The sequence below is a fragment of the Urocitellus parryii genome, chromosome 10 (genome assembly GCF_045843805.1).
Source record: "Urocitellus parryii isolate mUroPar1 chromosome 10, mUroPar1.hap1, whole genome shotgun sequence".
Taxonomy (NCBI): domain Eukaryota; kingdom Metazoa; phylum Chordata; class Mammalia; order Rodentia; family Sciuridae; genus Urocitellus; species Urocitellus parryii.
Window position 1 is genome coordinate 75,651,446 of NC_135540.1, and position 12,860 is coordinate 75,664,305.

General features: G+C 34.1%; 1 protein-coding gene across 3 annotated transcripts in view; it reads right to left on the bottom strand.

The window, feature by feature from the left end:
- The window catches only part of Mapk10 (mitogen-activated protein kinase 10), a 156,951-nt gene that overhangs the window by 65,189 nt on the left and 78,902 nt on the right, over nucleotides 1-12,860 (bottom strand). For all 3 annotated transcript variants that reach the window (XM_077803263.1, XM_026413760.2, XM_077803262.1), the window contains exons 3-6: nucleotides 9,129-9,258; nucleotides 4,313-4,371; nucleotides 3,338-3,476; nucleotides 2,475-2,640 (exon numbers count right to left, since the gene is read on the bottom strand). In XM_077803263.1, the coding sequence (XP_077659389.1) occupies nucleotides 2,475-2,640; nucleotides 3,338-3,476; nucleotides 4,313-4,371; nucleotides 9,129-9,258 (494 nt within the window). The remainder of the gene's footprint in view (nucleotides 1-2,474; nucleotides 2,641-3,337; nucleotides 3,477-4,312; nucleotides 4,372-9,128; nucleotides 9,259-12,860) is intronic.

A 12,860-nucleotide genomic window follows, 5' to 3' on the forward strand; every position in this document is an offset into this window, starting at 1 on the left:
ATGGCTGTTTCCCTTTTCTATTCTACCCAGTTATATGGTTTGGGTTCAAAATAATAATTCAACGAAATTCAAGAAACTAGGAAATGGTTGGAACCATACTTTACAGGTAGTAGAATTGGGATTTCTTGGTAGTTGAGACAGTTTTTTTCCTCCAAAAATTATCATTCAAAATAAATATCAGTTTTAATTTCTACTTGAAATGTTTTAAGAAAAATAATATCTGATGAATACATGTGTATGAAGAGTCATCTAGAAGTAAAGTGAAATTAAAGGTATTAATGGTGTTAAAATTTGCTAAGACCATAAATTTCCCAATCGTCCTACTTGTTAGCTGAACATACTTCACAGTTAGCCTTCTCTTACCAACCTTAACACTCTTCCAACTCGCCTTTTATTAAGGACAAAGGGAATTTGGGGGCAAAAACATTATGCTGAATTGCTCGGTGGGGAAGGAAGGCAGGGTAAGGTGCACAGGACAGCTGGGCATGCCTGATGCGGGAGCAAGCAGGTTTTTCTGCATGATAACCTTCCTCTGCTCAGAGGGAGGACAGCTCAAAGGTACAAGGAACACCTTCTCCATGCTCCTAAGGAAGCCAAAAAACAAAGGCAGTAATTTTCAGCCCTTTCTAGTGAGCAAAGGAAAAGAGGTTGAATACCAATTGTCTGCATGGCAAAGATCTGAAAAGCCAGAACAGGCAAATTTGAGACCCCAACCCCCCCATACATTCTTAATATTTTTATGACACATATTATTTACTCATATTTATGAGTCAGGGTATGATATGATGTAATATTTGATACATGTCTATAATGTGTAATGATAAAATCAGGGTAATTAGCATATCCATCACCTCAAACACTTATCAATTCTTTGTGTTAGGAATACTCAAAATCCTCTTTTAGCTATTTTGAAATATATGAATTATTGTTAACAATAGCCCTTGGTTTCTTAAGTTTCCTTTAATTGGTTCCCCCTTCGAGTTTTAAAAAATAAATTGTGACAATCGTATGTGATAGAGTTCCTTGGGAGGAGGCTCCATTCACCTCTTCTGAGTCAAAAGGTACCAGAACTCTGACACTGGCCACCATGGTGAGCCTGACTTTCTTAAGAGCTGACTTTTCACCTTCTGTAAAATGTATAACAGCATTGAATTTCTTGTAATCTGAAGGTACACAAATATATATTTTTTAAACTTCCGTGTCCGCGGAGTTTCCTAAAAGTGCCCTGTAGCACCTGTACATAAAAATACAATAATTATTCATATAATATTCATAAAAATAGATTTCTGGGAAGAAAATAGAGTAGAATATAAAAACAGGAATAAAAGGTACATTGAGTACATATATATACAAACCTAAATTTAAGCTATTTTAATTTTTAGTGAATATGTTTTAATAAGCTATTCCTTGTAACAAATATTCTCATCAAAATAATATATCACAAGGCCTTATAACAGGTATTTTATATATCCTTAATTTTAGTCAATGAAATCCAATTTGAATATACTTTAGTCTTTATATAAACTTAAAGTGTTCATGTATACTAGATGTTTTTCATGAAAATGGTAAAGTACTGTGTGTGTGTGTGTGTGTGTGTGTGTGTGTGTGTGTGTGTGATACTGGGGACTGAGCCCAGGGCCTTTTGCATGCAAAGCAAGCACTCTACCAGCTGAGCTACATCCCCAGCCCAATGGTAATGTATTTTGTGTATGTGTTTGTGGTACTAGAGATTAAATCCAGGAGCACTCTACCACTGAGCTGCGCCCCAGCCCTTTATATATTTTACTGTGAGACAAGGTCTCACTGAATTGCTGATGTTGGCCTCAAATTTGCAATCCTTCTTCCTCAGCCTCCAGGGGAGCTGTGCTGCTCCACCTGGTTAGTACTGTAAAATTTAATGTTTTCCTTTCTATGATATCTGGGATTTATAAAAAATTTACTAGGCAACTGCTATCATAAAATTAATTACAGAGCATTTTAAAGTGTTTAAGAAACTGTTATCCAATTTGAATAATGTGTGTGGATTATTCCAACTTGACTTTTTAGTGCTTATGAAGAATTTCACTGCAAGGATCTTTTTGTTGATCTTTGCCTAGGACTGGAATCATGAATCTTAAGATATGACACAAAAGCCAAATAGTAAAATGAAATAGCATTCTTCCTGTTTTCACATTCAGTCTGAACCTAGCATCAACACAAATAGCGATTTTTCTCAATATCTATAGCATGCATGCTAATCAGTATTCATTTGATTGTTTAATCAGTCTCCATTTATAATTCTTTTTAGCTCTAACACTTCAGTGATCTTCTATCAAAGCATCCTTCACATTTGTAATGAGTGATTCTTTCTAGTAGTAATTTTATAAAAAGTAAGCTCTGAATATGAAAGCTGGCAGTTCTATTTTTGAAAAATTCATATTCCTGGCTATCCAAAGCATGCACCCATTTTCTACACAGTTGAAAAGCATCCCTACCGTTCTCCTTGTAGCCCATTCCCAGGATGACCTCAGGGGCTCTGTAATAACGTGTCACCACATAAGGGGTCATCATGAAGCTTGTGCCTGCTGTCCTGGCCAGTCCAAAGTCAAGGATTTTCAATGTGCAATCAGACTTGACTACAATGTTACTTGGTTTTAAATCCTGACAATAGGAACAAGGGAAGAAATTAAAAGCCAGCATCCAATGGAACTTGTAATTTTCACCTACTCCATCAACATGGCAGTATTACAACTGCACTAAGAGGGTCCTTCTTGTCTGCAGAGCCCTCTAAAAGGCATATGTTATGGTTACACAGAAGTTCACAATTAGTTCTGGATTTTAAAAACTGTCCTCAGTTATTCTTTAAAATTGTTTAAATCCCAAAGAGAACTGTATTATCATTTTTACAATTTAAACTTATCCTGGGAAGAAGTTTTAGGGGAAAAAAGCATATCATTTATTGTCATCTCTTAGGTTTTTCCTCCAGGCAACCTAAAACTTTTGGTATATATTTCATTTCTAGGCCCAACAGGAACAAATCAGGATAACTGATTTTATGCTTCCAGAAATGAACTATGGAAATGAACTGTCTTATTTCAGCTACACATATGACCTCTGTCAATCAAAGAGCTAGAAAGCATAAGGCCTATCAGGAGCTGACTATCAATGAGCTGACAAAATAAAATTTGACCTCAGTAGAAGTGTCTTCTACACATTAGTGAACTATGTGTTAATTTTACTAATAAAGGAGTGTACAAATGCATTATATTTGACTAAATACAACATAAAGAAAATAATCTCCAAGTTTCTTTTCTTTTCAAATGTCTCTTAATTATGACTTTAGAGAAGGTATTCTTACCCTGTGAATAATCCCAGCAGAGTGGAGATGCTTGATGCCACACAACATTTGGTATAGCAGGTAAGACATTCGCTCATGGTCTAATTCCATCTGAATCACCTGACACAAGTTGGCATCCATCAGTTCCATTACTAAGTAACTAGAAAGTAAATCCACAACATTGGTTCCAATCACAAGATCTATAAAGTCCTTTAATCACATTAGAATCCTGTACTAAATCTGTAAGTTTTCTGAACGTCCTAATTCTTCCTTTGACTAAATCAAGAATATGAAAAAGTTTCCAGTATTGCATGAGTCTTAGCTGTAGTAACTCTAATAGAAGGTTACTAAGAGAAACATCATCTATTAGTGTGTAGTTAATGCCCAAATATTTTCTACTTTTATCTTGCTCTCCCTTTTCTCTGTATTTCTTTAACTCTTTCCTGAATATTAATGTTACAAATAAGAAAAAAATTTTCAGGACAAGTACTTCCAGTAAATCCATGTAGGTGTGTTAAAGTAGACAATGCAATGCGTAGGGAATGACTTCCTTTCCTCCTTATTATTGCTATAGTTCTAAATAGATTAATTTTTGAATAAAATCAAAGGCACCACAAAAGTAGAAATAAAGAATAAGGATATTTTATTAAAAAAGAAATATTAATAATATAAATTGAATCATCCTACGAAGCTCACAGAATCAATTAATAGTAAATAAATAAGCCTTTCCTCATTGAACCAAGAACATAGAACAATGAAGCATAAAGCACACAGAGCCATAGACTAGAAAGATCTTTCAGGAAGTAACAGCACAGACAGAATCTGATTTTATATTTTCACTTGGACATTTCATTTGATCCCAACTCTCACCTCCCTTTGATCTCTACAACAGATTGTATCTCTCTCTCTCTCTCTCTCTCTCTCTCTCTCTCTCTCATTTTTCCTAATTATTGGAGTGGATTTTTTTGCCCTTCTTTAATAAGTTTTGTTACTTACACATCTTGGAACTCCTCCAGCGTTTTCTGGGGTGTGAAGACATTTAATAAACTAATAATCTGGAAAAGAAAGCATGGAAGGGACAGAGGAAAGAGAGAAAGAAGAGTGGATTATTTATTTATATAGTGAATTATATATTTATTCAACTGAAAGGTACTTACTGGACCTTTGGTAGAAATAGAAAAGTGTGGAAAATTTCTAGACTTTCTCATATAATACAGACTATATATTTAGAAAAGACACATGATCTTCTCCTTTAGGTTAATGATGCAGTTAAAAAGCTCGGGTTATGAGGCAGCAGGAAAAGTCAGAAAAGACATTAAGTGTTATACTGCTTTAGTGTGATTCTCCATGGAAGGACACAGAGCTATCAGATTATTTTTAAAAAAGGAGATAAAATCATATGAGAGGAGAAAGACAATAGTGAAACACTCAACAAGATATATCAAGGTGATATTTTTCCTCCACATGTACAAAGTGGTGCCCTAATTCAAGATATTTTTTTTATCGCTACCATAGTGTCTTTTACTTCTTTCTCACACTCAAATACAACTTAGACTAATGCTTTAATATATGTGGGGAGAGATACATCTTAGATACTATCAGCTATGAATTTAGTGGAAAAATATATTTTAAAGTTCCCTAAGTTAGTTCTAAACTTTTTGTTTCTTGCTTTAATTACTTTGCTAATTAGTTAATTAAAATTTTACCTTTTAGAATAAGTAAATTTTAAAAACCTTTATCATGGTTCCATACAATTATGTGCATAAATATCTCAAAATATTCTCCCATCTAAATATTCTATATTAATGTGCCAGAGGAAAGTGAAAACAAAACATGTAAATAAGAATCTTCTACTTACAAGGTAGTTACAGTTTATAAAACTGGAGAAGTACAAGTTCATGATTAAAACAGCTTGAAACCATGAATCAATGACTTAGTAAACTTCATAAATGGTACAGAAATATATGAAACACACCAAGTAATTAAAAACAAAAACAAATGATTTTAAACACCAGAGAAATGCAGACACTTTTGTGGAATTCTTTAATTTGTTAGGAAATTAATGAGAAGAAAATCATAATACCATTCAATATTTTCTAGTATACATACATATGACAATGGTATAACATACCAAAAAAGAAAACTGAGAATATTCTTCCTAAAGCAACTTTACAATATTAAAAACACACTTAGATCAAAAATTATTTCAAAATATCTTCAACACTTAAAATTAAATTGTCCACTAATTTCGCATACTTAGTTGTAGTAAGTGTTGAAAAAATGTTTATATAATAGATATTTCATTTGAAAATCTATAATGGGCCTCTTTCTCTAGTACTTCACCAATCTCATAAAGTAACTTATTTCATTTTGATATTTGTTTAAACAAAAATGTTGGACATATAAGAGGAAAGGAGGGGTAAGACAAGATAATACAAATCAAAGAAATGATTTACAGTAGAAGGGGTAGAGAGAGAAAAGGGGAGGGGAGGGGAGGGGAGGGGAGGGGAGGGGGGATAGTAAAGAATAGGACAGACAGCAGAATACATCAGACACTAGAAAGGCAATTTGTCAATCAATGGAAGGGTAACTGATGTGATTCAGCAATCTGTATATGGGGTATAATTGGGAGTTCATAACCCACTTGAATCAAATTGTGAAATATGATGTATTAAGAACTATGTAATGTTTTGAACGACCAACAGTAAAAAAATAAATAAATAAATAAATAAAATGTTGGAGACTGTACATAGGGCACACATTCACAAAAAAATCCATTAAGTATGGAAACATGCTAACCCCCATTATCTGGTGAACAATAAAATATAGTTAATTTAAATTAGTCAAAGAAATAGCATTGTGATTTTAAATAAATAAAGATTTATTATTTATAAAAGCTAATTTTCAAAATCTATTCCTTATTGTCTAGTCTTACTTTCCCATTTCATATACCCTTGTTTTATAACCTTTGCCTACTCTGACTTCCCTGTTAGATATTCTTGCCTGTTATTTCTATAGATCACTTCTTTATAAATTTTAATACCCCTAATAACCAATTTAAAAATTTGTTCTTATAAAGTGATCATCACAGGAATTCTGTTTTAGTTCAACAATTTCCAACAGATTTCTTACTCAGTTCCTTCACTTCAGCATCTTGGGAAGCTCAGATATGAATAAAAGTTTCCATGGTCCCACAATCACAAGAATTCACTTCTTAAAATTAAATACTTGTTTTCTAAATGAATTTTATTCACTATTATTAGAGACTGAATAGGGTTTCTTCATTGCTTTTCCTTTACTTTCAACAGCATTAACAAAAGCTTTATATTCAAATTGCCTTTTCCTTAGTATTACAAGTGCTAATTGAGAATTTACCATTGGATATAAATGAATTTCCTATTAATGAAATTTGGTATACATGCATGCATATATACTTACACACATAAAGAGCAGGTAGGATGCTATTTACAAATTATCATTGTGCAGTAGTCTGTTTTTGTTACTATAAAAATATCTGAGGCAGACTAACTTTATAAGGAGAAGAGTTCTTTTAGCTCATAATTCTGCAGCATCAAGAGCCTGAGGCCAGCATCTGTTTACCTCTAGAGAGGACCTCATGGCAGATGGTATGTGTGGGAGGAAGATGTCACATCTTGAAACAGGAAGTCTGAGAGTGATTTGGGGGTTGGATTCACTCGTACAACTTGGTCTTGTGAAAGGCAAGGGGTCCCATGAGAACTACCTTAATTCATTCTGAAGGTAGATCCACCAAGGACCTACAGACATCCCTTTGGATCTCACTTGTTGAAATTCCCATCTCCTTTCACATCCCTACACTGGAAACTAAGCTTCTACCATGTAACCTTTGAGGGACACATTCAGGGTATAATTTCCTCAAATTGGCCAAGTAATTGGGCACTTCTCCACAATGTATTGCATTATAGGATCTGGATGGAAGACTAGGGAAAGAGAAATACATATATGTAAGACTTTTTGTATAGCTTCTTCATTGCTTGTATGCCTCCATCTTCCATTTCATACTCTTTAGTACCATAAAATACATTGACCTGGTCATGTGGTGAATCTTGTCTCTACCTTTACTTAACATATTGAGAGGAAAAAAATCACTTTACTATAATGTTTTTTCTTAGGAATCCTTTTTTTCTTTCATTTATATATTCCTTCTAGAAGTCTCATATTCCTTGAATGGCCATATCAATGATGAGCATATATTTCATAAAATTTTTCTTTCTTAGAGAGGACTACCCTGTGCAACCTACTGAAAAAAATAACTCTCACCCTGCACTAACCAACATTTTAATCTTTCTTCTTTGTATTATTTTACTTAAATAATGTCACCCTCTGACAGTCACAGGTTTACTTATCTATTTTGTGGACTGCCTTTCTCTCATTAGTAGAATCTAAGCCCACATGGGAAGGATTTATCTCCATTTGCTTCCTGACATATTCTTAGCATCTAGATTTGTGTCTGGCACATTCTGTTCATTCAACAAATACATGGCAAAGACTGAATTAAAATGTCATTGGTCTCAAACAACTCAACAGCATGAAAACAAACAACCTGACTTAAAAGTCACTGCAGTGGAGTAATAGAGGAAAAAATAAACACTGTCATTGAGCCTGAGTCTACACTAATTGTATTTTAAACATCTTCTAGCCAAACATTTGCTTATTCTTAGGACCACTAGTGGTAGATAGTTAGCCACATAACAAGAACCCTTCTTTATAAACTACACTGACAATTTTATATTCTGTATGATTTTTATATTTAAAAACTTTGTAGGGAGTTGTGTTAGCTATCATCATTTTATCTATAATAATTCATTTAATTATATACTCATAATTAATATAATAAGATTAATAAATTTATTATATTAAATTATTAAGAATACTCTATAAAAATAATAAATTATCTTCTATTTCTCTTTGAAAAGAAGAAAATGGAGCAGGAAAAGTTCCATAGGCCTTATTCTGGAATTGAAGAAGCTTAGACACTGAGGAAAACAATCCTATTTTGGTCTACCCTGCTGAATTCCAATGAGAACGTGTTTTTTGTTTTTTGTTGAAGAGATAGAGAGAGAAAGAATTAATCTTTTTTGTAGATGGACACAACGTCTTTATTTTTATGTGGAGCTGAGAATTGAACCCGGGTCCCTCCCATACTAGGCGAGCGCTGTAACGCTGAGCCACAATCTCAGCCCCAAGAGAACATGTTCTTGATAATCTCATTCCAAATTGCTTTGGAAATATGTACAAGCCTGTTTGCCCAACCCTAAGAAAACAAGATGCCAACATACAGTGTGTACACTGAAGGCCACTAGAGGCCTTTAGTGCTAGAGGCCACTGCAAGGCTACAGCTAAAACACAAAGGAGAAAACACAACTAGTAAAACTTCAACAGTTAATAATTAAATTTAAATATAAAGAAATGTAGTTTATCCTTCTATAGGCTTTGGGGTTTGTTTTTGTTTGTTTTGGCATTTTGTTTTACTTTTTGGAAAATACGAAGCTTTCTGGTTAATTAGAAGCAAGATAACCAAATAAGGTTAATTTTATAACAGGGACATATCTATCAAGTTCATCTCCTCCTTGCCATATGGCGTTTAGGTGATGTTTTAAGCAGGAAGCTACCATGAGGATAACAAAATCAAATGTAGCATATGGTCGAGATAAACAATCCTAAGAGGCAGAAACTGTAAAGAAGGCCTTTCCTACTCAAGTTGGTTCTTATTTTCTTCCCCAATATCACAATTTCCCATCACTGATAGTTTGAAAATAATTAGGAAACTCACATTTTTATGGTTCACACACTTCATGAGGACCAGCTCCCGGTAAGCTCTCTTGGCATGTGTTTGGTTCTGAAATGGCCGGCTGAGCTTCTTAATGGCCACATTTCTGTCAAGGACAGCATCATATGCAGCACTGCAGAGATTCAAGAGCAATCCAAAATTAGGAACAAAAGAGCCTTAGAATTTCTACCTATCTAAGGGTATGGGTAAAAAAAATAACACTGTGGAATTCTACTCAGATACCATCTTCTCAGATCACATGCTAATCAGACTCATAAAGATAAGAGTGACTGTTAGAAGAATAAGGAGGAGGAGGAAAAATAGAAAACAAAGAGGAGGAGGAGGAAGAAAAAGTAGATGAAGATGATAAGGAGAGAGGGAAGCATAGTATCTTGGAAAATTACAGTATATAATTGCATCAGTGAGTTAGGGATGAGAGGAAAAGTAGTAAAATTGTTTACATTTCCCATCGGCCATGTGACCATGACAAGTTATTTAATCTTTCTGAGCTTGAATGTCTCATTAACATATTATATTTAGGTATATTCTTGCTATAAAGTCCCATAGGTTCTTTGGTTATTATTTAAAATAATCAAACATTTATTCTTTTCCCAGTCATAGGAATGAGTTTTTAAGGTATAATACTAGTTGTCATGAAAGCACAGGTTGGTTAATGATCAAAGTGCACTTGTTAAAAATAACAGAGCTCAAAATGAGGTATGCAATCAGAAGAGGTTTCAGAACCACAAATAAAACACTCATTGAAATAAATCACCACTTAGCAATCTAAACAAATGGTACAGTTTCTCTCATACTAAGAATACATAAGTCTGAAGATCAAATGAGAAAGAAAAAGAGGCTCTTCCTGCAACTATTCCTAATAACGCATTCACAAAATGTTTGTTTTCCATTCCTGCAACTTTAAATTTTGCTGGGGTTTGTCTTTGTTGCAGAAATCAGGATCCCCTACAACTGACTTGTTGAATTAGAAATAACATTACCATTTAGAGCTTATGCTACTGAACTAAAGACAAAAGTGGAGGTACTACTGTACTATGAGATAATGACAGACCCACAGGATAATATTGGACAAAATCTTAGAGTTCATCTGGTCCAGGCATCCATTTAATATTCATTTCTCTATTAAATATCTCCAACAAAAGTTGGATCTATCTCTGCTTGCAAACCTTCAAAAACAAAATTCATTAGTACCAAGTCAGCTCACTTAGTTGTTGGACAACTTTGAGAATAGAAATACTATCATTCTAATAAGCAGAGATGAATCTCTCTGGTTTCCTTTGCATTCTAGTGCAACTCAAAATGAGCATTCCCTTTTTAGTGTGATAGACCTTAATGTTTGAAATCTATTAAAGGGCTGAGCACTATGTTTATCATGAAGTAAGCAGTTCATAAGTCTTAGCTTTATTATTTTCCCAAGTCTTTTTCTTATTAATCTAAACATGGTGATTTCGGATCACCACTTGTTAGAATGTGGTTTCTAGTTCTATCACAATCTGGTCAGTTTCTTTTGAATATATTCCAGTCTGTCAATATTATCTGAAAATGTGGACTATGAACTAAATAAAACATGGTTGCTGTAGGCATGCAGTATTATCAAAGATTAGGGTAGGATTATCAAATCCTCCATACTTTCATATCCTCATTCATTCATCAGTTTCGTTCTGACATAGTTAATGTACCGGTCTGTTGTGGCTTCCTTGAGAATAACATCACAAATTATTGACTCACAGTGAGTCTACATTCACTAAAAAAAATCATCTTTTTAAAAACTTGTGCTGTTACTGCATATTGTCACCCCTAGTCCTTCAGTTTTAACACTGGTGTTTTTTATTAATTTTTTATTCATATATGACAACAGAAAGCATTACAATTCTTATTACACATATAGAGCACAATTTTTCATATCTCTGATTGTATACAAAGTTTATTCATACCAATTCGTGTCTTCATACCTGTATTCTGCTACCTCTACTTTGCAGCAATTTTAGGTATGAATCTCACTTCTGCTTCTTTCTAGATATAGTTATGAGAATTATTTATGTTTTGACATCAGTTTCCTCACATTTAAAATGGAGATAAGAGTAGCCTGACAAGACTGTTGTCAAGATTGTTGTCAAGATTGGATAATAATGTCCATCACATTCTACTATCATTTGTAACCCCATGCCCCCTCTTTCCCTTCCCACCCCTGTGCCCTATCTAGAGTTCCTCTATTCCTCTGGTGCTCTGGCTCCATATGCCACTATGAATCAGCCTCCTTATATCAGAGAAAACATTTGGCATTTGATTTTGGGGGATTGGCTAACTTCACTTAGCATTATCTTCTCTAACTCTATCCATTTACCTGCCAATGCCATGATTTTATTCTCTTTTATTGCTGAGTAATATTCCATTGTGTAAATATGCCACATTTTTCTTTATCCATTTATCTACTGAAGGGCATCTAGGTTGGTTCCAAAATTTAGCTACTATGAATTGTGCTACTATAAACATTGATGTGGCTGCATTACTGTAGTATGCTGTTTTTAAGTCTTTTGGATATAGACCGAGGAGAGGGATAGCTGGGTCAAATGGTTGTTCCATTCCCAATTTTCCAAGAAATCTCCCTACTGTTTTCCATATTGGCTGCACCAATTTGCAGTTCTCTTTAATCTACCAATGGCAGCACAGGCAAAGGAAAGAATCATGTGGATATGCATCTTATACAGAATGCACAACAACAGTGGATTTACTACTTCCCAAAGTTAGTTAAACAATTGCTACCAGAAGAAAATTGATCAGTCATATTAAAGAGAAAGACAGAATCTTATGCCAAAAATAACAAAGTTAAAATCATTATTATATCTTAGTTAAAAATAAAAAAAGAATGACAGCTATGACAGCATATAAAGGAGTCGGAAGTCAGACAACTATGGCAATGCTTAAACAAATAAGAGTATCCTCCCAGTCGATCCAGAGATCCAAGAAGATGGATGCATTCTTATTGCAATTGTCAGAGACAACAGTCAATTAGCATTCTGATCAGAGTCTCCTTGGGTTGATTTTACCCCCCATCATTCAACATTCTATTCAACAGACTCTCCTTGAGAGGGCTGCATGCACAAATATTATCCATATTTGGTCAGCTTGGCTGTCATATTTATTTTAACTTAATAAATCAATATCTGGTTTTATAATGTGAGGCTTATCAATGTGCATTCAAGTCCCTGAGATACTGACCTGGTCCTGCAAGACAGTGGACCAACCAACCCCCTGCCTCATGGAGAATAACTAAGGAAATGCTACCCTGTGAGATTTCCTGGCTGGCAGGTTCCTAGTTCCTCTGAGAAATGTTCTGGCATCCTCCCTTCCTCTGCTACCTCTACTTTGCAGCAATTTTAGGTATGAATCTCACTTCCGCTTCTTTCTAGATATAGTTATGAGAATTATTTATGTTTTTGACATCAGTTTCCTCACATTTAAAATGGAGATAAGAGTAGCCTGACAAGATTGTTGTCAAGAGTAAATGAGTTACATATTTATAATGCTCACTCAGTAAATGACTAATGCTGTTTTAAAAATCATTGTCCTTATTGTATTTATTACATAATACAGAGCAGAATAAAGTACAAATTCCTACAGCGTATGTGACAATTAGACATACATCTACTCATTAGCAATTTCTGGTCTTTCTACTAATTACAAATCCATTCAACTGCTCCACCATCTTGATCA